Source organism: Tiliqua scincoides, chromosome 14, assembly GCF_035046505.1.
Source record: "Tiliqua scincoides isolate rTilSci1 chromosome 14, rTilSci1.hap2, whole genome shotgun sequence".
NCBI classification, from domain to species: Eukaryota; Metazoa; Chordata; class Lepidosauria; order Squamata; family Scincidae; genus Tiliqua; species Tiliqua scincoides.
The window spans coordinates 10,830,383-10,855,537 of record NC_089834.1 but is presented as its reverse complement, the minus strand read 5'-3'; the positions used below and the strand labels follow the sequence as shown (position 1 = coordinate 10,855,537).

Sequence of the window (25,155 nt, the reverse complement as noted above, 5' to 3'; positions counted from 1 at the left end):
CTTAGGTACTCTCAGACAACTGGTCATCATGGCACCGTCATCCAAACAAACCAAAAAAAGGCATGGGTTGAGCTGTAGCACCAACCACATGGCTACATAACAACCACCAAGTCATAGAATCAAGTTTTGGAGGGTGACCACAAGATCATCTAGTCCACCCCCATGCATTTATATTGCATCCTCATATGGCCTCTCCAGTAGGTGCCTATTGAGTCTCAGAAGATCTCCAGGGAGGAAGAATCCAATACCTTCTTCAGCAATCTGTTCCACTGTTGAACTGCCCTGGCCATCCAGAATTCTTCCTGATGTCCAGCTGGACTCTCCTCCCTTGCAGTTTGTACCCATTGAATCTACTCTGAGGCAGTTGAGAAAAAATTTGTCCCTTCTTCCATATGGCAGCCCTTCAGGTATTTGAAGAGTGCCATCATATCCCCTCTCAGCCTTCTCTCCAGGCTAAGCATAACACAAGTTCCCTCAACCTTTTCTCTTTGGGCTTGTTCTCCAGGCCTCTGATCACCTTCTCTGAAACTGCTCCATTTTGGCTACTTCTTTCCTAAAGTGAGGAGCCCAGAATTTGACACAGTACTCCAGGTGAGGTCTGACCAACATGGGGTAAAGCGGAACCACTGCTTCTTGCAAGTTGGAAGCTACGGTTCTACTAATGCAGGATAAAATTGTGCTGGCCTTCTTTGCAGCTGCATCACACGGATGACTCACGTTCACTTTGCAATGCACTGTAACTCCAAGATCCCCCTCACTTGCTGTGCTGCCAAACCAGGTATCTCCCATTCTATAACAGCATCTTTGGTTATTTTGGCCTAAGTGCAGAACCTCTTATGGCAAGACCATAAAGGAGTCCAGTAGGAATTATGGGACGCTCCCCTTGGGGAAAGGGCTGCAGTTCAATTGGAGAGCACATACTCTGCATGTGGAGGGTCCCGTGTTTGATCCCCAGCATCTCCAAGTAGGGCTCAGAAAATAACCCTGAAGAGTCACTGCCAGTATGTGTTGACATGTGTATTAATGGTCTGACTTAAGTGGAAGACAGCTTTCAGAGCTCCCAAACAAATTTCAACTCCTCTCCACAAGAAGGATCATATACAGTAAAGGAAACCAAGGGCGCAATCCTAACCCCTTATGTCAGTTCTTTCCAGCACTGGCATAAGGGCAATGCAGCTCTGAGGTAAGGGAACAAACATTCCCTTACTCTGAGGCCTCCGTGAGTGCCCCCCAACTGCAGGATGCAGCACATGTCCCATTGGCTGGAAAGCAATGGCATAAGGGGTTAGGATTGCGCCCTAAACTATTCTAGAATTCATATAGACTGAGAAAATCATTCTCCTCTAAGTGTACCTTGGTCTGCCACAAAGGAGAATGATTTTCTCAGTCTGTATGAACAGGGGCAGAATAGGTCCTAGCCCACTTGCTCAAAATAATATTTTATCCTCAGGATTTTGTCTGCAGGGAGACTAAAATCCAAGGCCCAGTGCCCTGTTCTATTCACTACTCTCCTTACATTCCCCCTGAGTGTCAGAAGAACCAGGGCTCCCTTGATTATCTGAACATGGGCTTCCCCAGCTCTGCAGTCAGTGAAGAAGGGGACAGAGTGTGCAACCCAGAGACCACTCCCAATTCTTCCCTTCTCCATTAGCCCCAGCTCTTAACATTCTTCCTGAAGGTGATTTAAATATTTAAAGAAGACCTATAACTTGTATGTTGCACTGGAGCTTTTTCAAGCATTTGCTACCTTAGCTTGTTTTATGCCGCTAATATCCATTTCCAATCAAAGGAGCTACATGTTCTCAGAAACGTCTTTACTGGAGGCGTCATCTCATGTTTCACACGTAATGCTTTTTCCAGTACTGACACAATACACATGATCTCTCAAAATTTGCATCTGCAGTGATATGACTGCAAACACACCACCTACAAAGCAGCCAAGCACACACTTGCCTCTCAATTTATGTATTTGAAACAAAATTAACACTGTCATCAATTTCACATATCTGTGTGTGTGTGTTTGCACTATGCAAGGATGCCCCACCCCACAAAAATATACAAGTGAAGCTGCCTTTCACACAAAAGGAACAAATTTCAGAATGTAGCAGAGATTTCTTTAGCATTGCTTTTCCAGATGTCAGTTCACATCACATTTGTTATTCTAACTCTGGCACAAGAGAGCTTAAAATGGAGCTTAATCCAATCCTAGGAGGCAACTCACAGAGTGTAATTTAAAATGGTGGGGGTTAGTCTGATCTTTTTGGGAGAGGGCTGTATGCAAATTAACACACAATCAAAGGGATCCAATGTACTCTTGCGAAGCATAAGGGAAACACCATCTAAAAAAGGCTAATATCAGCCATAACAAGCTGCATTAAACTTGCAACCAAATATGTAATTGAAGAAAACGCATAACAAATTGAATCAGATTAGAATACAGTAAGAAGCAACTGTTACCCTGCACATGCCCAATCTCGTCTGATCTCGGAAACTAAGCAGGGTCAGGCCTGGTTAGTACTTGGATGGGAGACCGCCTGGGAATACCAGGTGCTGTAGGCTTATACCATAGTTTTTCAAGACTGAAGGTTGCCAACCATTCAGTTGTACTTGGATGGGAGACCGCCTGGGAATAAATACCAGGTGCTGTAGGCTTATACCATAGTTTTTCAAGACTGAAGGTTGCCAACCATAAGAATACAGAACAAATCCCAGTCTTCTGCTTGTTTAAGCCTTATCCTAGAAAGCTAGGTCAGAAAGGTCTCAAGAAGACAAGAGTTCCAAAGTGGTAGAACAGTCAGAAAATACCTCTCGGTGCATAACTCCTACCTGAAGTACACATGCATACACACACAGCACCCTTGTTTCCTGGAGCAAACTCATTAAAAGCATTGATCAGTGATCTAGAATTTGAAAGGATCACACAACATACTTCTTCTGCACCTAGTAACCATGGAAGCACTGAACAACATCAAGTGCCTGCCTGTGTTGGAGGAGCTTGACAGTGAACCAACCCTAGTAGAACTTCACGTGGCCCTGGACTCCCTCGCCTCTGGCAAGGCACCTGGGAAAGACAGCAATCCTGCTGAAGTCCTAAAGTGCTGCAAAGAGATCATCGCCACTGAGCCGCATGAAATCCTCTGCCTCTGCTGGAGAGAAGGTGGAGTACCACAGGATATGAGGGATGCAAACATCGTCATGCTGTACAAGAACAAAGGCGACAGGGCTGACTGCAATAACTACCGTGGCATCTCTCTCCTTAGCGTTGTAGGAAAGCTGTTTGCCCGAGTTGCACTGAAGAGGCTCCAGGTACTTGCAGAGAGCATCTATCCAGAATCGCAGTGCGGATTCCGAGCCAACAGTGCGGATTCCGAGCCAACAGTGCGGATTCCGAGCCAACAGCCACCACCGATATGGTATTCTCCCTTAGATAGCTGCAGGAGAAATGCAGAGAACAACGACAGCCACTCTTTACAGCCTTCGTAGAACTCACGAAGGCTTTCGACCTGGACAGCAGGGACGGCCTCTTCAAGATTCTCCCCAAGATCGGATGTCCACCCAGGCTCCTCAGCATCAACAGGTCCTTCCACAAGGACATGAAGGGCACTGTAGTCTGCGATGGCTCAACATCAGACCCCTTTGACCTCTGAAGCGGAGTGAAGCAGGGTTGTGTTCTTGCATCGACCTTGTTTGGAATTTTCTTCACTGTCCTGCTGAAGCAGGCCTTTGGAACTGCAACGGAGGTATCTCCGGACCAGATCAGACAGAAAGCTCTTCAACCTCTCCAGACTGAGAGCAAAGTCCAAAGTCCAGCTGAAATGTCTGCGTGACTTCCTCTTCGCTGACAATGCAGCTGTCACTACCCACTCTCCCAAATATCTTCAGCAGCTCATGGATCGTTTTAGCAAGGCCTGTACATTATAAACCATCCTCAAACAATAAATATCGTGTCACCAAGGCAGTATTATGTGTTAAGGTTAGATCCATTTAGGCTTTGAAGTGACAGGTATAACGAAGTTCTATTTAACCTGCCAGGGTACTTTCTAAAATTTTGGGGAAAGAAGTTTCTCATGATACAAAAACTTTTGCACATCAGAAGCAAGCTGATCATCAGCCAAGTTCGGTGGGGGGGGGGGGTCCAAATTAAATCTTTATCACCTAACCTCACCTACTGAATCCAATCTACCAAAACAACAGTGGGAGATTTGTCCCATCTGCCAGTTTACTACAACGATCCTTTTGCAAGGAATCGAAACTTCACAGAATGCAACAAAAATGTTTTGCTAACCAAAAAACAAAAGAATGTAGCAACAATGTTCAGCAAAATTTAAAAATACACACACCTCAGCACACAGAGACAACCCTAAGATAGAATGAAGTACACTAACTGATCAGTCTTTTCCAACTTTCAAACAGCAGCAAAAAGGGAATGTTAGTTGGCAACCTTCAGTCTCGAAAGACTATGGTATCGCGCTCTGAAAGGTGGTTCTGGAACAGCGTCTAGTGTGGCTGAAAAGGCCAATTCGGGAGTGACAATCCCTTCCACACCGGGAGCAAGTGCAGTCTGTCCCTGGCCTGTCTCCCTGGCTATGGGCCTTCCTTCTTTGCCTCTTTGCCTCAGACTGTTGGCCAAGTGTCTCTTCAAACTGGGAAAGGCCACGTTGCACAGCCTGCCTCCAAGCGGGCCGCTCAGAGGCCAGGGTTTCCCACTTGTTGAGGTCCACCCCTAAGGCCTTCAGATCCCTCTTGCAGATGTCCTTGTATCGCAGCTGTGGTCTACCTGTAGGGCGCTTTCCTTGCACGAGTTCTCCATAGAGGAGATCCTTTGGGATCCGCCCATCATCCATTCTCACAACATGACCGAGCCAACGCAGGCGTCTCTGTTTCAGTAGTGCATACATGCTAGGGATTCCAGCACGTTCCAGGACTGTGTTGTTTGGAACTTTGTCCTGCCAGGTGATGCCGAGAATACGTCGGAGGCAGCGCATGTGGAAAGCATTCAGTTTCCTCTCCTGTTGTGAGTGAAGAGTCCATGACTCGCTGCAGTACAGAAGTGTACTCAGGATGCAAGCTCTGTAGACCTGGATCTTGGTATGTTCCGTCAGCTTCTTGTTGGACCAGACTCTCTTTGTGAGTCTGGAAAACGTGGTAGCTGCTTTACCGATGCGTTTGTTTAGCTCAGTATCGAGAGAAAGAGTGTCGGAGATCGTTGAGCCAAGGTACACAAAGTCATGGACAACCTCCAGTTCATGTGCAGAGATTGTAATGCAGGGAGGTGAGTCCACATCCTGAACCATGACCTGTGTTTTCTTCAGGCTGATTGTCAGTCCAAAATCTTGGCAGGCCTTGCTAAAACGATCCATGAGCTGCTAGAGATCTTTGGCAGAGTGGGTAGTGATAGCTGTATCGTCGGCAAAGAGGAAGTCATGCAGACATTTCAGCTGGACTTTGGACTTTGCTCTCAGTCTGGAGAGGTTGAAGAGCTTTCCGTCTGATCTGGTCCAGAGATAGATGCCTTCTGTTGTAGTTCCAAAGGCCTGCTTCAGCAGGACAGCGAAGAAGATCCCAAACAAGGTTGGTGCAATAACACAGCCCTGCTTCACGCCGCTTCGGATGTCAAAGGGGTCTGATGTGGAGCCATCAAAGACAACAGTGCCCTTCATGTCCTTGTGGAAGGATCTGATGATGCTGAGGAGCCTGGGTGGACATCCAATCTTGGGGAGAATCTTGAAGAGGCCATCCCTGCTGACCAGGTCGAAAGCCTTCGTGAGATCTATGAAGGCTATAAAGAGTGGCTGTCACCAACTATATATACTGCTCTCTACAACTGAAAGGCACCTGTCACCCCTTGTGTCTATACCTACAGAGCTACACTCCAGAACAGCAATGACACCAAGTAACGACAAGTTGAAAGAAAGGAACATAAAAACCACCCTGAGACGCTTATACCAATTGCAAAATATACTGTATCTAGAAAGACAAAATGATGTATTCTTTCTAGAAGAAATTAAATCCAAACAAAAGAGTCATTGTTTTATAAGTGGCAGCACCAAGAAAAGTTAAAGAGGTATTTATTTCCTTTTCCCTCAATGAAAGTGTCCAAGATTGAAATGACCACCGAAAGTAATACCGAAAGACCACCAACAAAACACAAAACAAAGCCAGTGGATTATTAAGTGGGAGAAGTATGTTTAAGTCACACATGCAACATGCACATTGAGTGGCCTCAGGTAATTTATTCATTCCAAGCCTCATTTTCCCTACTAGGACAATGGGAACAGTGCTCTGCACCTCAGGGTTGTTTTCAGGGCCAACAGGATGCAAAGTGGCTGATGAACTTTGTATTCCACAAAGCTACAGGCATCATGAGCACAGAAGAGGCTTGAAAACAGGTCAGGATAACTACATTTGCTTGCCAAGTGGAACTTTGGCAGCAAAATATTTTATGAAGCTACTAGACAAGTCGGTTTTACTTGCTCTTCCAAAACGTCGATACAGCAAGCCGAAACAGTCCCAAAACAGCCTCATTATTTTCTCAGTATTTACTGAGCGGCCAAGCAGCCCAGGCGTGCAAAAATCCAGCATTATGTAGTGCAAAATGTGACAGGGGAGACCGGAAGCATTTTCTACCATTTCCCCCCCCCCTTTAAATCATGGTCCAGTTTTAATGGGATAGTGTATAGAATTGCTTGCTTGTGCAGCCTGCTTGCAAACAGTGCTGAGTTTGTCAGGTCCTTAACTTCTATGTGTGTAGCATCACGTCAGCACAGGACCTCAGGCACCTGACATGACACTTCTCCGAGGGCCACATTTTAAAGCGAGGCCTGTCAAACAGAATGCAGTGGTTCAGGACTTGGACCTGGAAGATCCAGGTTCAAATCCCCGCTCAGCCATGAAACTTTGTGGGTGACCTTGGGCTGGTCACCATCTCTCAGCCTCATCTACCTCACAGGGTTGTTTCAAGGACAAAAAAGAAAGAAGGAACCACAGACACCGTCCTGAGCTTCTTGGAGGAAGGGCAGTACAAAAATGTGAAAAAAGAAATAAACAGTTTTAACCTTCCTAGCACCACAGTTAAAACTGAGCCTAGTTTACAATTTTACCTAGATGATTTGATGGAGAAACTCCATGATGGATACCCCAACTCTACAAAATTAAGAGCTGGATACCTGGAAAACATACTGAATCAGTTCAGTTCCAGAAACAGCACATGTGCTCCTGGAGAGCCTGCCTCACACCCCATGTCCTTTCAAGACCAAAAGAAGCCACCTACCAGCTTAACAGACAAACAACTGACGTGTCTGGCTCACGGGCAAACTTAAAAGGAATTGTAATTGCCTCCTTGCCTTTTCCATCTGCCTTTAGTCATTCATATTCGGACATCAGAACTTCAGTTCTTCATACTATGTGGGCCTCAATTAGAAAGCAACAGTAAATCCAGCCCCTGCCCCAAGGCTTGATCAGCTAACATCCCAACTTTCCATATTTATCAGATGTAAACCTGTTAAACTCAGATTTGTGATACGGAGGTATGTGAACATGCTTTAACTTCAGCAACCACTGAATATGGTTTTAAGAGAATAGTGCTTATGATGCTTCTTAATGATTTTTCCCTTAAAACATCCTAAGCAACCAATGGAGAGCATAGTACAGAGGATAACTACTGGGGAATATTACTTGGCCTAACAAGAACTGGTTGGTGAGGTTCTGTATTCTCACCAATGTTCAACAGTTGTATGAGAACACTGAACACCACCATTCAGAGCTTTGGGCTGGATGCCATCAGCACGCTGATATTTCAATATCGAGGTGACTGGGTGTCAATCCTAAACCAGTGTTTGGAGGCAGCACATGAGAGTCAAATCCAGACAAAAGGAAGGTTACACTGTTGTGGAATTCTCAGATGGAAGAGGAGATTCAAGTTACCTGTGGGGGAATGGAGCAAAGATATCTCCAATTGGTGAGGTTAGGAGGCCAAGAGAGGTTTTTGAAGAACCCTGTGCTATGGCACTCGGCTCCATTGTTCCAGGGCAACCACAAAAATCCAACCAGGCATGCATATGCCCTGGGTGTATCTTAAATAGTCCTCTGGATCCTAGCCTCTGACATGGAGTGTGTTAAGCTGATGCTGCTATGAATATATCTGAACTCCTGTTAAAACATCAACTGTTTCAAAGCTGTACTTCTCTAGCCACAAATTCCCAGGGGAACCCTCTGATCACGTTATGCAAAAACTGGTACATATTTCCATTTTTCCTTCAGCAGACTACCTAAACTGAATTTTTTGAAAAACAGCAAGATGCATTTGCATTCTGTCTACGGAAGAACTGCAAATTGCAAAGCTAAGTTCCCTTAAAATGAAAAGGGTTAGATCATGCACACTTCTTGTTTTCTGGGCTTTTAGCAAGCTTGGAGTGGTTCCTTCAGAGAAACAGCAGAGATAATTATTTGGTCTCATGAAAACAGGTGAGGAAAAAAGAAACTCAGCATGGGGAGACAGCAGTTCTGGACTAATGTACCAAAAATGTCTCAATTGGTCAATTTTCCAGACTTTCAATGCAGTGAACTCAAGTTGCAAGCACAGGAACAGACAGAAGAAGACATTCTACATGGTTAAGTCTAAATTCTGGTGTGGTTCCATGGTTTTTAGCCCAATTTCTTCTTTTTTGAGCAAGCCTACTTTTCCACAAAAGAGCAGCTTCAGATCTACCACAATTGTGTGTAGCTTGCATAGGCACATATATTAATTAATGCCAAATGCTTTTTAATAGCCAGCTTTGGACCAACTCACAAAACCAATCCAACAGTCACCGAATGTGGGGAAGCAAATTATCAATTTAGCCTACAATCCTATGCAGACTTTCCTGGAATCACAATGAACAGAATGAGACTTAAACACAGGCCTGCTTTGTAAATGGCTTAACTTACACATTAAGAGGTACAAGAATTCTTTGTTGGGGGGGGGGTGTTCAGGAGAACCCCCAACTTGCTAAAGTCCCCAGACAGAAGAATAGGGTCTACAACAGGGGCTGCAAAAAGCAACAGAAAGCCAAATTCGGAAGGGAGCATCTACCAGCTTCCCCATACAGCTGGTTCCCATGAGTCTTCCTGTAAGCAACAGCAAACTCAGGAACAATGTAGGGTATGGTGTGGCTAGAAAATAGCACATAGACATCAGAGGAAGGAGATCTGTGACTCTCTCAAGTCTCTCAACCAGGAACCACAGGAGGAGAGAAGGCAAACTTCCCCACTAAGGGAACTGCGAACTATTGGCAGATTGATCAGGACCACCCCATTAGGTAAAAGCACAATGTGGAGGTGAGCAAACAAACCCTCTCTGGACCCTGCTCCCAGAGTCCAGTTGAGAACCACACCTATCTGCTCCAGGTGCTTGTACTCAGACCTTTGTCTCAAAGGAAGATAGGGAACTGCTTAACCTTGGGCTTGATAGCACTATTCCTCCTTGAAATACACCACAGAAAGGAAGTCTATAAACCTTTCGGTGGACTGGCACTTTGATATCAAGGAGGTATCCAGAACCATGCTAAAATATTTGAAGGCAGCAGGCGAGCACCTCTCAATCTCTAGTCTGACAGCTGGAGTGGCTGGAAGTGATCAAACCTGTACAGATCAAACCCTGTGCTCACAGATACACTTAGTGCAGAAGAATCCAGTGCTCTTGATTTGATAGACAGAACAGATGTGGGAACCAAGACCTCGTGAGCTACTGGTTGCTAGAAAATGAACTCTGACTGAACCTCTAATCCAGCCATTTTCAACCTCTGTGCCGCAGTACACTGGTGTGCAGCAAATGGTCCCCAGGTGTGCAATGGGAATTTGGAAGAGGGTCATTTATCAATAGGATCATTGGGGGATGTGAGCCCCTATTGACAGTACAGTGTACCTTGTCAACTGTCAAAAAGCTGATGGTGTGCCTTGACCATTTTAGTGCCTTGCCAGTGTGCCACAAGATGAAAAAGGTTGAAAAATCACTGCTCTAATCTAAGGACAAGAGGAATTGATGCAGCCAGGAAAGGCATAAGATTTGCCCATATGGGTTCCTCCCAGCCAGCTGATGCATACCTTAGCCTTTGTTGGTTCTGACCAACACAAGTCTGCCATGGATTGGACTCCTTAAGCCACCTCTGCCCAGCACTGCATATACACAACAGGGACCGAATGTGTATACCTGTGGGTTGGGCAAAAATGGGTTAATTCCAGCTGTGCCAGGCATATAGCACCAAACCCAGGCCAAATGCAGTACCGTGCTTCCTCCCTGGACCAACTGCCTTGCATCATGGTTCCATCCATGTGCCCTCCTCTTCCAGTGACTGTGTAGGACTGATCACACTTTATTTCCTAGTTTACTACAGGCCCCAACAAGTGTAGGTACATAAGGGTATCTGACCATCCCGTAGGGACTATGCTTTGGACCGCAATTTGATAAGGGATTCCATTCAGATAAGGGTAAAGAAAACACCTCCTAAAGAAAACTGGCCACTAACACCCCCAGTGGACACCCTCGGAGCAGGTGTCAGCCCAAAAGCTGTAGCCTTTGCTGACCACCCCGAGCACCCATGCATCAGCAGTGACGGAAACCTAATGCTGCGCAAGGAGGAAGAGATGACCACATATAGGAACCGTGCTTCCAGAGAACCTGGCATCAGGCATTCCACTAGTCTTTACTGAACCCAGAAGCTGTTTGAAAGGAGGCTTCCCTAGACCGCTTTTTGTTTGTTTTGCTTGTTCCTCATCAACTAAGAACTTAGCCCTAAGTGGGAAACTGTCTCCCTCTTCCTCTCATCCTTTTCTTGCTTCCTGGGTGTGCGACATCAGTGCTGTTCCCTACTGTTCCCTGGCTCCATAATGGACAAAGCGGAACAAACCCAATCTCTACACCCCAAAATACACACATTGTGTTGTCTACAGTGTAAATGCATTGTAGACCTATAAAGGAACACAAAAAAAATGATATATTGGAGCTCTAATCTCAGCTAATGAGGTGAACAAAACAAATCAGAACTAAGAGTATTTTTGAAGTTTTGTTCTGAGGCTCCAGGACAAAAAAACTAACATGCTTGAACTTTAATGAAAAGTGACACCCTATTTGTTTCTTACCAGACAAAATGAGAACATATTCCCAAAGACTCTTAACAACAGTGTGAATCACTAAGAAAGTAATAATTATTGGTTGTAACAAGAAAACCTACATTGTAAGGTAACAGTTCATCTGTTTGTAAGATTAGCTGTGTCTTTGTTCATAGGGTGACACAGTACGCAACAGAGACATTAGCAATGAATTCTATTAATGTACATCTCACTGGAAGCTAACTTAGATTTACTTTACACAGTTAAGTGACTTCATGTCACTAGAAAAAAAAGGATTCCCCCTAAAGCAAACACATCTAGTAGTGCATAAGATACTGCTCCAATTTTACCAATACACAGCAAAAATAAAAACCCCAAAGCCCTCCTGATTAGATTTTTCTCCCTAAGGCAACCTTTTTTAAAAATGCGATCTTTTAATGATTGCTTAATTTTCATAGAACTAGAATATAAATCCTTTACCTACTGCTTTGCTGCTGCCTTAGTAAAATGTCTTATTTTCAAGGGGGGACAAAAAACTAATTACATGGTTCAGTAACTTGCCCGTGGTAACACATTGATTTTATTTACTTTCAAAAGTTGGACCTCAGCTTGGTCTCAACACCAACTAATTCCAACCACATTTAATAGTTCTTGCAATTACTTTCAAGTACTTAGACGACAAGGTTTAAGCTAAAATACTGCAGACATTTTCCCTCATAATATGTGATTATTTGTTGCTGAGTTCGACAAGGGTTGGGGGTGTGTTTTTGTTTTGTTTTTCTCTTCTTTGGAGTATGTAATTACCTACTACACTACACTGAATCTCATTTCAGAACTGTAAGTATCGTTTAGGTTATTGCCAAAACAATGAGCGCTTCCGTATACTGTAAATAAATACAGCCCAAAGAGCCCCTGCATGAGAAGACAGCAAATTTGGCTGCCCCCAAGATATTACATGATGATGTAATCTCCTGATCTTCTAGACATTTTTGGAGGGGGGGAGCACAAGAGGCTGCAGAGGAAAAGGCAGGTTAAGTCATAAGAACAACCCTGCTGGATCAGGCCATAGGCCCCATCTAATCCAGCTTCCTGTATCTCACAGCGGCCCACCAAATGCCCCAGGGAGCACACAAGACAACAAGAGATCTGCATCCTGATGCCCTCCCCAGCATCTGGCATTCTGACATAGCCCATTTCTAAAATAAATTCCCACTGCACAAGAAAACTCCACTGGGATTTCTTTGGACTCCCCGATTTCCCATGGAGTCTTTGAAGTGTGCTCACAAAAGTTAGAGTGCACATGTACACACACCCCTTGCAGAGCATTAAAGGTGGTCAAAAACGCAACAACAACAGCCTGAGGTTTTTCTCAAGAATGCCATGCCAATTTCCTAATCTCCTACAATGAAAGAAGAGTTCACTGGGATACATCACACCTTAGTTGAACTGAGCTACAAGTGCAAAGATAAGAGACTGGCAGCCCAATCCTAGGTGTGTCTACTCAGAAGTAAGTCCCACTGAGTTCAATGAGGTTGACTCCCAGGAAAGCATGCATAGGATTGCAGCCATAGTTCCATATCAGAAGCTTTCCCTTGAAAGTCCCATAAATATTAGTGTGAAAAAGAAATCATTTCTAAAAGTTTTTTTATTTTAAACTTTTTAGTAACTAGGTTATTTTTAGGGACTTAATATATCTACATAAATGCAATCAACATACACATTGAAGTCTGCACTTATAAACCTTTTAAAACTTACAGGTAGCACTTTTAAAAACTGACATATTAACCATGCTTGAGCTCAGGTTACATAATTTTGCCCCCAGTTTTCTCTTTTACATAGAAAAGCAGGCTTTAGTTCAGTGTTTTGATCGACGATAATGGATTTTTCTATCAAAACACCAAGCTAAAAACCTGCCTTTCTATGCAGAAGAGCAAACTAAAGGCAAAAATATGTAACCTGAGCTCAAACGCTGTAAAAATGATACAGTAAGTCATTTATCATTCTGCAGATTGTGAGTGTGTAGATAGCACACTGGACATCCACTTTCCATGCTACAAAAAAAAAAAAAAACACCTGTGGAACCCAGTAAATTCCTAAGTTTTGGAAAACTAGGGGCATTCACACTTAAGTGCAGGCAGCCAAATCCTAACCTATGCTGGAACAGACAGTCTGGTGGTGTGGAAAAAAACAAGGGGGTAAGAAGTCGAATTAAAACGCCACAGGACAGGCTATGCCCTACAGCTGAGGTATTCAACCTGTGTGTCCTGCCTCCCTAGGGAGGCGTGGCTAGCCAACAGGGGCATTGTGAGGCATCTGGGGAGAGAGGTAGCCACAGCTACTCTGCTTTGCTCTGCTCAGCTCAGTTGCAGGTGCTGCCTCCTGATTTGCTGCTTTTCCAAGGCTGAGAAAGAGGTGGGTGGGGCAGTGTGAAACATGGTGGGGGGAGGTGGGAGAGAAGGCTGGCTGGGTAGCTGCGGAGGTGCCGCATCTCATCATGGAGCTCTCTCCATGTGCAACCTCGCCCCAAGGACTACATTTCCCAGTGTGCCCCTCATCCTGGACATCCTGTGATTGGTCAAGGCTGGAGGAGAGGAGAAGAGTGTGGAGGTGCTGCATCTCATCAGCACAGGGCGCACTCCTGGCAGGCTTCAAACTGGGAGGGTAGAGTAAGTTTTGCTCCCAGGGACATCCTAAGTCATCTGGGAGAGAGAGGTGGGCACAGCTGCTCAGCTTTTCTGTGGCTGTGAGCGAGGTGGGTAGGGCAGCGTGGGGTGGGTGTGTGAAACATGGTGGGGGGAGGTGGGAGCAAAGGCTGGCTGGGTAGCAGCGGAGGTGCTGCACCTCATCAGCACAGGGCTCGCTCCTGGCAGGCTTCAAACTGGGAGGGAAGAGCAGCTCAGCGAAGGAAGGAGCCCGTCTGCTCTTAGTGGGGGGGAGGGGGTCCAAATGCCCCAGGCTGTATTACTCCGTCTTGCCTGGGGGGAATGGGATGGCATCTGCTGGGTTGTGTGTGTGTGAGCAGCCCCCATCTGCTTTGGGGTGAGTTGTAATCTTGCTCTATGTGGCTGCAATCCTTTCCACGCTTTCCTGGGAGTAAGCCCCAATGACTCAAATGGAACTTACTTCTGAGCAGACCTACATAGGCTTGGGGTCTGTGTCAGCTTAACGAAGGATCCTCACCTTTCTCTTTTTCCTCCCCCTTCAAAAAAGAAAAAAAGCCACTCTTGATGTCTTTGTCACCAAAAATTGATTAAAAATAAAAATCCCCATTCCTTGTTAGCCATCCCCTTTTTCCTCCTGCCTCCTTGGGGGGGGGGGGGTACTCTGTTGACTGCTATTGTAAGACAAAAGGCACAATCCTAGCTAGGTCTATTCAGAAGTAAGTCCTATTGTGTTCAATGGGACTTACTCCCAGGAAAGTGAGGTTAGGATTGCAGTGCTGAGTGCTGGCAGCCTCAGAGTGGTGGCAGCTGTTTTTTGTTTGTTTGTTTGTTTGTTTGTTTCTAGGGTATAATTATAACACCTTCATCCCCATTTTGGGGGTAACTGAGGTGAGGTGTTGTAATGGGGAGCTGGGGCCAATGGCCACAAGGATCAGGGGAGGCATGAGCCGGAAAAGTTCAAGAACCACTGCCCTACAGGAACTTGCTGCCTGGGCTAAGATAGAAGTTTTCCAACACAAGACTATGGCACAGATAGAAACTATACCCTGCTATGCTTTGAGGCCTTAAGTTTTGTAAGTGTCAGGTTCAGCATAGCCAAGGAGCTTTAGGTTTGTTATGTTAATTGAGCTGTCTGTGTTAGGTCTCTTCCTAAAAGAGATGCAACTGTAACCATTTTGTGTTTCAATAAAACCAATTAAGCCATCCAGTTTGTTTACTGTGTATATTGGAGAGGGAACTGGGTCCATGCTAAACCCTGCCTGAAGTTTTGTATGCTACCTTGTTGAGTCCTGTTAATTAGGGCTGTTAGCAGCCTGTTAAACTATTGTTTGACCAAGAGGCTGGCAGTTCCCCAGGAGCTGTTAACCACTGGTCCTTACCTCTCTGGGTGGTGACTGTAAGAGGACCTTTAAGGGCTAATCTACTCTGTTAGAAGGTGTGCCTTCAGTTAAAGGGACTAAAATGTGCTCTGTTTTGTACTCACACTTGTCTACATTTTTGGAAGAAGGAATAGCTTGGGCACTCTGTATAGTTTAGCTAAGTGTCTCAGCTACTCCGAAAAACATGCACCCCTGTGGTCTGTTTTCACCTGTCCTCCAAAGCCTGGTCAATCTCCATGTCCCTGCTGAAAGGGACAAAGCATGTAGGATGGCTTCCAAAGATTTCCAAAAATGCCAAACAAAGACACAACTCTCAGGTTCCTCTTTATACCCTTAGACCAGGGGTGCCCAAACCCCGGCCCTGGGACCATTTGCGGCCCTCAAGGACTCCCAATGCAGCCCTAAGGGACTCCCCAGTCTCCAATGAGCCCCTGGCCCTCTGGAGACTTGCTGGAGCCCTCACTGGCCCAACGCATGTGCTCTCAGTGTGAGGGTGACTGTTTGACCTCTCGCATGAGCTATGGGATGAGGGCTTCCTCCACCGTTTGCTGTTTCACATCTGTGATGCAGTAGCAGCAGCAAAGGAAAGGCCAGCCTTGCTTTGTGCAAGGCCTTTTATAGGCATTGAGCTATTGCAAGACCTTCATTTATTTATATGTTCATCTTTAATATATTCATTTATGTAAACTTATATAAATTTATTCAAATTTTAAATGTAAATTAATTATTTTTCCCCCGGCCCCTGACACAGTGTCAGAGAGATGATGTGGCCCTCTTGCCAAAAACTTTGGACACCTCTGCCTTAGATCAACAAATACCCAATCAAGAGATAGGCAGACATCGCCAGATGGGGTGATGCAATGCCCGGGATCACTACAAGTCACTCTGTAGCTCTTTAAGTGGTACCTTCACAGTTGCAGGTTCACCAATTGGGAAACTGGCACAGTTAAAGTTCTGATAATTGTGATGTCCTTGGTACCTCGTTTCACAGCTACTCCCTCAGCATTCCCTTGGCCAGAAGAAACACCGAAAAGAGCAAAATCCTTTCTGTTTTTACAAGCCAAGATGATTTTCCACCAGCTCAGACTTAGCATTACTGTTCTCTCCAAGATGAATGCAGCTCACAAAATGGAGTCAGACCTTGGCCTAGTTCTGCTCGCTCTTTACAGGTAGACCCACGCTGTATCTAGCACAGGGTTAGGGCTGGCTGCGGCTCAGCCCAGGGCAAGTTAATAGTTTTGCTATGAATGCCAGGTAACGCCGCAGCAACCCCAGTGGGGCTACTTGGATCTGCAACACCTGAAGAGGTGGCACAGATCTGAGCAACCTGGCACCGCACTGGGTCACTTGGCAGTGGGATTAGAATCAGGACCAAGTGCCAGATCCTTCCCCCACCCCCAACTCGGTCCTGGGTCACCCACTGTCCTGCCCACCTCCCCCCCCCATTCTAGAACAACTGTTTCAGCCTCCCCAGACGCCCACTCTGGCCTGACTTGGCCAGCGCAAACTGAGTAGTCCCAGGGCTTGCTACATCAGAGGGAGGCTGGCGCACATCCTTGCACCAGCCTCCCCAACTCACAAGGAGGAGCAAACATGCCTTATAGCACATTTGTGACACTCCCAGACTGGCACAAGGGACTTGTGCTTGCCAAAGGAGCACTCAGGATGGTGTTCTTCATGTCCTTACATGTGAAAGGAAAAGTTTCTGTTCAGCACACTCTCTATACTTATCCTAAACAGACATGGATTGTGCTCCTGTCTACTGGGCAGAGAGGCACCTCTTGAAGTGATGCTTCCCTTGTATTTAGGAGGAGAGATCCACTGCCCCCATTTACTCCTGCAGAGCATCTTTTCAAGTGCCTGTTTGCTGGTTCATCTTCTGCATCTCTTTGAGCCTTTAGCAGATGGGAAACCCAATTATTTATTGTGCTATATAAACCACTTTGTTGAAATGTGTCATAAATACTCTTCACACTAGTGCATATTTTGTTTGCTTTCTTGCCATAGTAGTGCAAAATAGCAGATGAGCTGCATGACCCAGTGGCTTTGCAGTAGAGCTTTTCTTGCACGGAGAGCAAAACTATGAACAGGTAAGCTTTAGGGACAGGTCACAGCTCAGTGGAAGAGCACAAGCTTTGCTACCTGAGGGTCATAGCTTACATCCCTGACATCTCCAGGAGAAAAGGATTGCAGGTAGCATGGCTGCAAGAGGCCTACCCAGGCACTCCTAGGTTCCCCCCCCAGTGCACTCCTGAGTGCCCCTCCCAGCACTCAGAAAAGACAAAAGAGCTGGATGAATAACTTTTCTGACAGAATAAAGGCAGCTTCCTGTTTTTAATTGTCATACCTTGTATGTGCAAGAGAAAGAAATTAATCTATCCTAATTGACATGAATACATACTGCAGTAGAGCACTATAAAGCAGGCTAAAATTGACTAGCTGACTCCGTCTCTCCCTCTCCCCCCCCCAAAAAAAAAGCATCAACACGTTGTTCAGATTCAACAAAACTCACACACACACCCCTAACCCCCCTTGTCCATGGGGAAGTTTTTATACATTCATGCCTCTTCATAAACTGCAATAAGCCCAAAAACATTTTTTAAAATCCTTTGTGAACTCCCTGTTCTCATTTCCTGAGGAAGGAAGAAAGTTAAATATACATGTATGGAATGTGCAGGAACTGGGCTGCAGATGGCAAAGAAATAAGATGTCCAGGAAATGCCCAGCAACCTACACAGAGGCTGCAACTCTGGCCAAGTAACAGCTTATTCTGCTCCCAAGATGACAACCAGATGTTGGAGTAGCATTATAATGGCCTCCGCTTCAGAATATAATTAAGTGCAAAAGCTTTAACTTTGGGCTTCATGATCAACATTTTACCATCCTAACGAACTGAAATGGTCAGGGCACAGGAGCCCTGAAAAACATGCCTCTCTCCAGAGAGAAGCCTTCTGAGCATGTGCAAAGTCAGTGAGTAAGTACAATCCACTCACTATGTCTAGAATTAGAAGACAAGCCTTCCAAATCAGAGACTGCAACGAGGGTTTGAATCCCACCTTGCATTAAAAAGTTGCAAATAAATTCTTGGTGTGGTAAACACTCAGGGATCAAAAAGCACATTGTTACTTGAGAGTAGGATGTAGTTTTAAGTGCTTGCAGGGCAGATACCAGTTACAGCCCTTTAAACTTGGAAGAGGTGAAAAACCACAGAGAGCCCTGACCTGCTTTCTACATCAAGTGAGAATAGCTGTGCACATGCTCTCCCTCTGTTTTAAAGGCCCACCAAATGCAAACAACTACAGGGTTTTCTGGGCTGTCTCTGCCACTCCCACCCGACACAATTCTGACATATGCAAACACCCACAATATTAATTCCTTGACTCCTGAACAGGAAGCCTAGCTCTGGTTTGGCACGATGTCCGAACCGACAAGCCTCTGGAGACTGTTAAACCACACAAACAGCAGTGCTGAGCAGATGGAAAGTGAAAGCAGGCAAGGAGCTCTCTGTGGCAACTCACCTGTAGGTCTGGACAGTTTGCTCTCTGAGATTCGGTCAACACTAGCCAAGGTTCGGTGGGATGTCTGAACTGAACCTGGGGCATGAGTCAATGCGAAAGCCAACCACAGTGGGGCAATCTGTGTCCACAAATCAGGTTCAAACACTCCCCTGCCCTTCACACGCTCCAATTCCTGACCTCCCTGCTAGAAGCAAACTTTCAAACCAAAACTTGTAACCACCCTCAAGAACCCTACTTGTCGCTTTTGTCAGGGCTCTTGCTCCCAACCCTCTTCCTCTTATGCTGTCATGTCAAGTTAAATCACCACTGAAGAGCAGACCACAAGGGGGGCTGAAGGCCTTCCCAGCTTGTCCATTAAGAGCGCCCTTCTCAAGCAGACCTCAGCTAACATCAAGGCAAAGGAAGGGGTGTACTCATGTCTAGGGTTGACCCAGTGAACTTGTCCTGAGGTCAGTGTGTCCTACAAGGCTATCCTAGAGACCAAAGCAAAAGGCAATGAGGTGCACATCATGGTTGGAATCAAGTGTTTGCACAGGCACCCTACTCCTTAATGGCACAGCCCAAGAAATAGACATCAGTGGAAAGAAACGTGGTCTGCAAGGAGGCCACCAAGTCCCTAAACAGGCTTAAACAGCTTCAATTCCAAATCCACCCAATCTGTGGCCACCCTGTAGGTTCCCCACCCCTTTCAACTTGATGATTCCAGACAGCTCCGCTACTCATCTATTTCTGGAGGCTTCCCTTTGTTTTGATTTTATTTCTCCCTTTTTTCCCCCTTGCAGACATGCTTAGCAGCACGGTTCTTGTTATCTTGCCTGAATCCCAACCAACAGACAGGTGCTATAATTATTTCTTTGAGATGGATTACAGCCTCACAGATGAAGTGCAGAAATACAAACACACACACACACACCTCGCACATGGTGACAAGTCCCACTCCTCAGATGTTGCATGTTTTTTTTCAATTTACAGCGAGGCTCCAAAAAACAGCAAAATCACCACACACACTGTTACTTAAAGCATCACATAGAAACCAGGGACACCTTTTTACGGCAGCCAAGGATACGGTAAGCTGCCATTTCCTTCCAAGGAGATGATCGCAGCACACGCTTAAGCCCCAACCTGCACTTGAAATATTAAATAAACTACATTTCATAAAGAGAAAACATATTATTAAAGCTTAGCTGGGTAAGTAGGAATGTCACCCAGGCTTCCACTCCGAACAGGTGCCTCATAAAAAATTCACAGCCCCCGAATCGCTTGATGCAGCACTTCTGAGCCGTCTCCTCAATTATACATGAACGCACTGCTACCTGCATAAAATAGGCCAAGAGGCACACAAAAGCCAGCCCTGTACTGAGATTTCTCTGGTCCCCTCGCCGAACAAACAATCTGGTCTTCAGGAAGACATGCGTTTTGTACAGACCCGCGCATGACAACACCAGCATGCAGCCACGCTTGACTTCCACAACCGCAGCCCCCCGGCACAATGAAGCGATCGGCAATAGAGCACCGTGCTAACACCATGTCTGTTTCTAGGCCTGCTCAGTCACCACTGGTGACCTTGAATTTTGTGTGGCGCCTGGGAGACTTTCTTCTGTGGGCGGTGGAAGGTTCAGCATTGCTCAAAGCACTGCTGGTCTTCTCAGCAGCCAGTTCTTGCTGACGCTATTTTCTTTTTTAAAAAAAAGTGCTAGGAAGTGACCGCATCACATACAGGTTCACTTCCTGGCACATTCTAAAGAAGACACACGCAGGAGCAGGCCACCAGGAATGCCAACTGTTTTGATACACTGGCTGTTTCACTGTCCACCAGCTCCATCAGTGAAGGCTTCCACACCAAAGCAGCGCTAGCTGCGTGTAATCCCACTTATGACTAGTTGGGACAGAACATAGGCAGGAATGCAAATTCAGGTATTTTCACTGTGTTCTTAAGTTCATACAGCACCATGGTTTTACAACAGAAGAGAACAGATCACTGCCCTAAGGAGTTCACAAACAAAAATCAGAAACAAGGACATGGCAGAGGATGGGGAAGGGAGAGGGACCAAGGTAAACGAAGATGAGCATGCCATTATTTCAGGTACACGTACATAGGTTTTGCTGCAAGAAGGTAAAGGGGCTGTGGATAGTGCCAAAGACTTCACAGAAAAGGTGGCATAAAGGGAGAGAAGAGGTTTCCTAGCGGCAATCTGGAAGGGCTTCCCCTAGGCATAAGGGACAGCAAGAGGAAGTCAGAGACACTTAGGGCACAAGCCTAACCAGGTCTACTCAGAAGTAAGTCCTATTTTGTTCAATGGGGCTTATTCTCAGGAAAGTGTGGTTAGGATTGCAGCCTTTGGCAATTGAAAATCGTGCAGCTGGAACAGCAGAGGAAAACTAGAGCCGAAGGTGGGACAAGGCCACAAAAGGCTCAGAAGGTAAAGACCAGATGTTTGTACCAGATTTGGGAGCAGACAGGAAGCCAGTGTCAGGATCTAAAAAGGGGGCATGACGTGATCAGAGCAAGGAGAGAGGCAAACTGCAAGAGAATGCTGGATGGAGATGAGGGTGTGGAAGAGAAGGCAACGGAAGACCAGAGAGAAGGTTGCAGCAGGCAGCTTGAGAGGCTGGTTACATGTGCAGCTGCATATTCACAAGCTGTCAACAATCCGCAAATGGATCAAGGTGAGGAAGTGGCATCCTGGTTGCCTTAAGACACTGACTCTATTTTCTGACATATCCCACTCTGTACATAGTTCCCCCGCCCCCAAAAAAAAAAAATCAAGGGGGAGCTAAAAGCCCCCCCCCAAGGAGGGGGATTAGTTCAGCACTCCTACTCCAAGCCATAAAAACAAGCCAGTATTAGAACGCATGTGTTCACAGGTGGGTTAAATAGGGCACGGTGTCTCTATGCAAGAATGCTGTAGAGGCCCAGGGAACATGCCACCAGCAGCAACTATAATATGGCCACTCAAGGCACAGTTATCCCCCACCAGCCTGTGGCGCAGCAATTAGAGGACCCTCCCCCCCCCCACAATTCCCAGCAGAGCACCCAGTCCAGCAAGCCCAGGCACAGAAGTTACCCAGGATCCAACCAATGGCAGCGTTCAGCTGGTTGACAGGCAGCCACAGTATCATCCACACAGAAAGCCTGACATGCCCCCTATCTTGGCAAGTCTCCAAACGGTTACTGCAGATGGTACGAAAGCAAAAATTAATCCTCAGAAGGAAGTATAGAAAATACTGTTTAACCTAACCAAGGGCAATTCATTTCTGATCAAAAATTGATTTCACACATCTTCTACGTAAACAAACCCTGACAACCACAAAGAATAGAAATTGAAACCGTACAATCAGATTTTAAGACAGAGGACGAGTAAAGCAGACAAAAGATACTCACTGTGCAGCTCACAATGTATCACATCGACTAAGTTCGGCTCGTCTCCCCACCAGAATATCCATAACTCCTTGCAGTCTGGTTTGACATCACGGCGCCAGACGCACAGCAGATTGGCCTGCAGACAGCGGATGAAGCTGAGAAGAATGGGATCATCCTGAGCAGGGGCTGAGATGATAGGACCACAGTCTCCATGGCCTTCAAAGTTATACCTTCGCCATTTGATGCCTGTGAGTTCTGCCTGCAGATAATAAAATTGAATCGGATTATTACAACTGGTTGGCTTTCAGGTCAAGTTTATATGCAGGTTTGTCTGAAGATCTCAGATCCCCAGGTTTGAAATCTCTAAGGGCAAAGAGGCACCTTTTAAAGTGGCAGCGCTTTTACATTTAACAAGGAGAGTTGCTACCCACCCTGACATACGAGTTGTTTTCTTTTCCCAGTGTTTTTTTTTTTTTTTTGAAAATGTCTCCCTAGTGTACCCTAAATATCCTGACATTAAAAAAAGAAAAAGACAGAAACTACCATTGCTCATCTTTGAATTGTCAGTACTTCCTCCAAAGGCAGGAGAGAGAGTATTGATATTTCTTGAACACACAGTCTGGGGTAACCTTGTGCAAAATGAATGGGTAGAAGCTTAAAGAAAAGCAAACACATTTCCAAGCAACAGAAGCCTCTTTTTAAAGTACATCACGCTTTGGAGGGAAGCGCCCAGTACGTAAGGCAATAAACCCCATAAAAGTCAAATTGTCAGGCAATTACAATTTAGGTTGCAAGGACGTATTTAACCCTGTTAGTGCCCAACGCAGAGTTTAGAAATGTCAGTGGCTCCTCTGACATTCAAGGCATTATTAACGAATGCAATGGAATCTAGAAGTAGAACCAATGGATACAAATAACAAGAGAGGAGATTTCAATTAGACATTAGGAAAATATCAGAGGGCAGTTCGGCAGTGGAACAGATTGCAGAGAGAGATGGTGGACTCCCTCACTGGAGAAATTCAAGCAGAAGCTCAACAAGCACCTGTTGGGGATGCTCTAAGATTTCCTGCCTAAGTTTGGACTAGATCAGGGGTGCTCGCACTTTTTTGGCTCGAGAGCTACTTTGAAACCCAGCAAGGCCCAGAGATCTACCAGAGATTTTTTACAATGTTCGCGCCATCATAACATATAACATTTATGTATACAATGTATGTTGGTGTACCTTGCATAACCGCATGAGCCAATATTGCACAACACAACATAATTAACTATAAACATTTTTTTTGAGTTTACTTTGATGACTTGCACTGAAGTGAATCAGCCAAGGATGCATAGTCCTGACAGTAGCTGCTGACAGCCAACCTCAAGCACACTTCCAAATGTTCATCAGTCATGGTGGAACAGTACTTGGACTTAATGATCTTCATGTAGGAAAAGGCTGACTCACATAAATAAGTGGAGCCCTTCCTGCCTCAGGTGCTCTTATATCCCTGAGGGCCCTATTGCCTTCAAGTGGCTGCAGCTGTGCAGCACACTCTGCTGGATGCCCAGGCCTTACCCTTAAAGGGGCCACTGCTGACACCACATCTACCTCCTCACCAGATCTTCCTCGATTCCAACACAAGTGGGGGGGGGAGCAGATCTCTAAACAGACCAGTGCAAAAACAGGGGAAAGGTGTGGGGGAGGGAAGATCTCTATATAGACATCACAGCAAGACCAGTGCAAAACCCCTTGCACACAGAACCAACAGATGGAAGTTGGGGGGGGGGGGGCTGATCTCCATACATACCAGTGCAAAAACTGGGGAAAGGTAAGTCAGCCCCAGTAGAGTCAACGGGGCTCACTCCCAGGGATGCGTGGACTGGAGAAAAGCCTGCCAGTGGCTCCTCTCCAGGTCTACTCCTGAGTCAGCCCCAGTAGAGTCAACGGGGCTCACTCCCCGGGATGCGTGGACGGGAGAGAAGCCTGCCAGCGGCTCCTCTCCAGGTCTACTCACCAGTCAGCCCCAGTAGAGTCAACGGGGCTCACTCCTAGGGATGCGTGGACAGGAGCTCTCTCCCAGGGATGCGTGGATGGGAGAGAAGCTTGCAATCGACTCATTTTGCCTCGCGCTTGACCGGTCGATTGCGATCGACGTATTGAGCACCCCTGGACTAGATGACCTATTACGACCCTTGCAACTCTATGATTCTATGAATCCGGGTTAAATGGAACCATGGACTGGCTCTGTGAGCAGTTTATATTACAGTACAAGTTGAGCCTCATTATTCCATGTGTTCCAAGCACTCATGTGGATGGCAAAAAACCACAGCACTATAGCAAATCAATTTAAAAAACAAAGTCCTTTTGCTCAGGTGATTTAAAAACAGCCTTGCTGACCTTTGTGATGTTAAGATGGAGTCATTAAGAGGACAATCCAACAATCAGCCTCTCTCAAAGTGCTTAGAAAGGCTTCACTCCGACCCATCCCTTCACCAATGCAAAATATCTTTCTTTCATGTACTCAGGGGGAAGGGAGGGGTCCAATGGCGATAGAAGGATTGTCAGCCTGCTGCCCTCTCTCTCTCTCTCTCTCTCTCATTAAGGAGGCTATTGTTAAAGGACTGCTCAGTTTTTAAAACTGATTTTAAAGGGGTGCATTTTTCCCCTTCTCCAGGGATCAGCACATTCCTTCTCATTTGCAGGGGCCATTCGTGTTCATTCAAATCCGTGTATAAAAAATCCATGTATAAATAGGCTAGACTGTACTGCAAAACAGAAACAGAAATTTCTTGTCTTTTACAGAAGCTCTCTTCTCTCAAGCCATTTCTCATGTTAATGATGAGACACACCTTCACACTCCCTCTCATTCAGTTCATGTCCTATCCTGAAATGACCATTTTAAAACCTGCTTTGGCTTGAAAATGCTTCTGCATCAATCCCCCCAAAATACGCAGCAGCCACAACAAGCATGCACAAGATTAAACACACACACACACACTGCCAGTCTGTGTGGCAGAAATGTATCTGAAATCTTTACTTGTTAAAATCTTTTTATTTCATATAAATGAAGGCAGCTCTCCTTTTCCTACAACAAGCATTCATATCTCTTGTTTTGCTTATTTTGCCTATTGACAGAGAAAAATACAAGAAATATGAATGAAAGCTC

The 25,155-nt window shown here is 45.7% G+C and overlaps 1 protein-coding gene and 1 pseudogene across 1 annotated transcript in view; one reads left to right on the top strand and one right to left on the bottom strand.

Annotated features, from left to right (window-relative positions):
• Positions 1-25,155, bottom strand: part of LOC136634523 (mediator of RNA polymerase II transcription subunit 13-like) — a 195,983-nt gene that overhangs the window by 148,477 nt on the left and 22,351 nt on the right. The window contains exon 2 of the mRNA XM_066610067.1: positions 22,028-22,265. Within this exon, the coding sequence (XP_066466164.1) occupies positions 22,028-22,265 (238 nt within the window). The remainder of the gene's footprint in view (positions 1-22,027; positions 22,266-25,155) is intronic.
• LOC136634785 (5S ribosomal RNA) lies at positions 2,440-2,559 on the top strand (annotated as a pseudogene).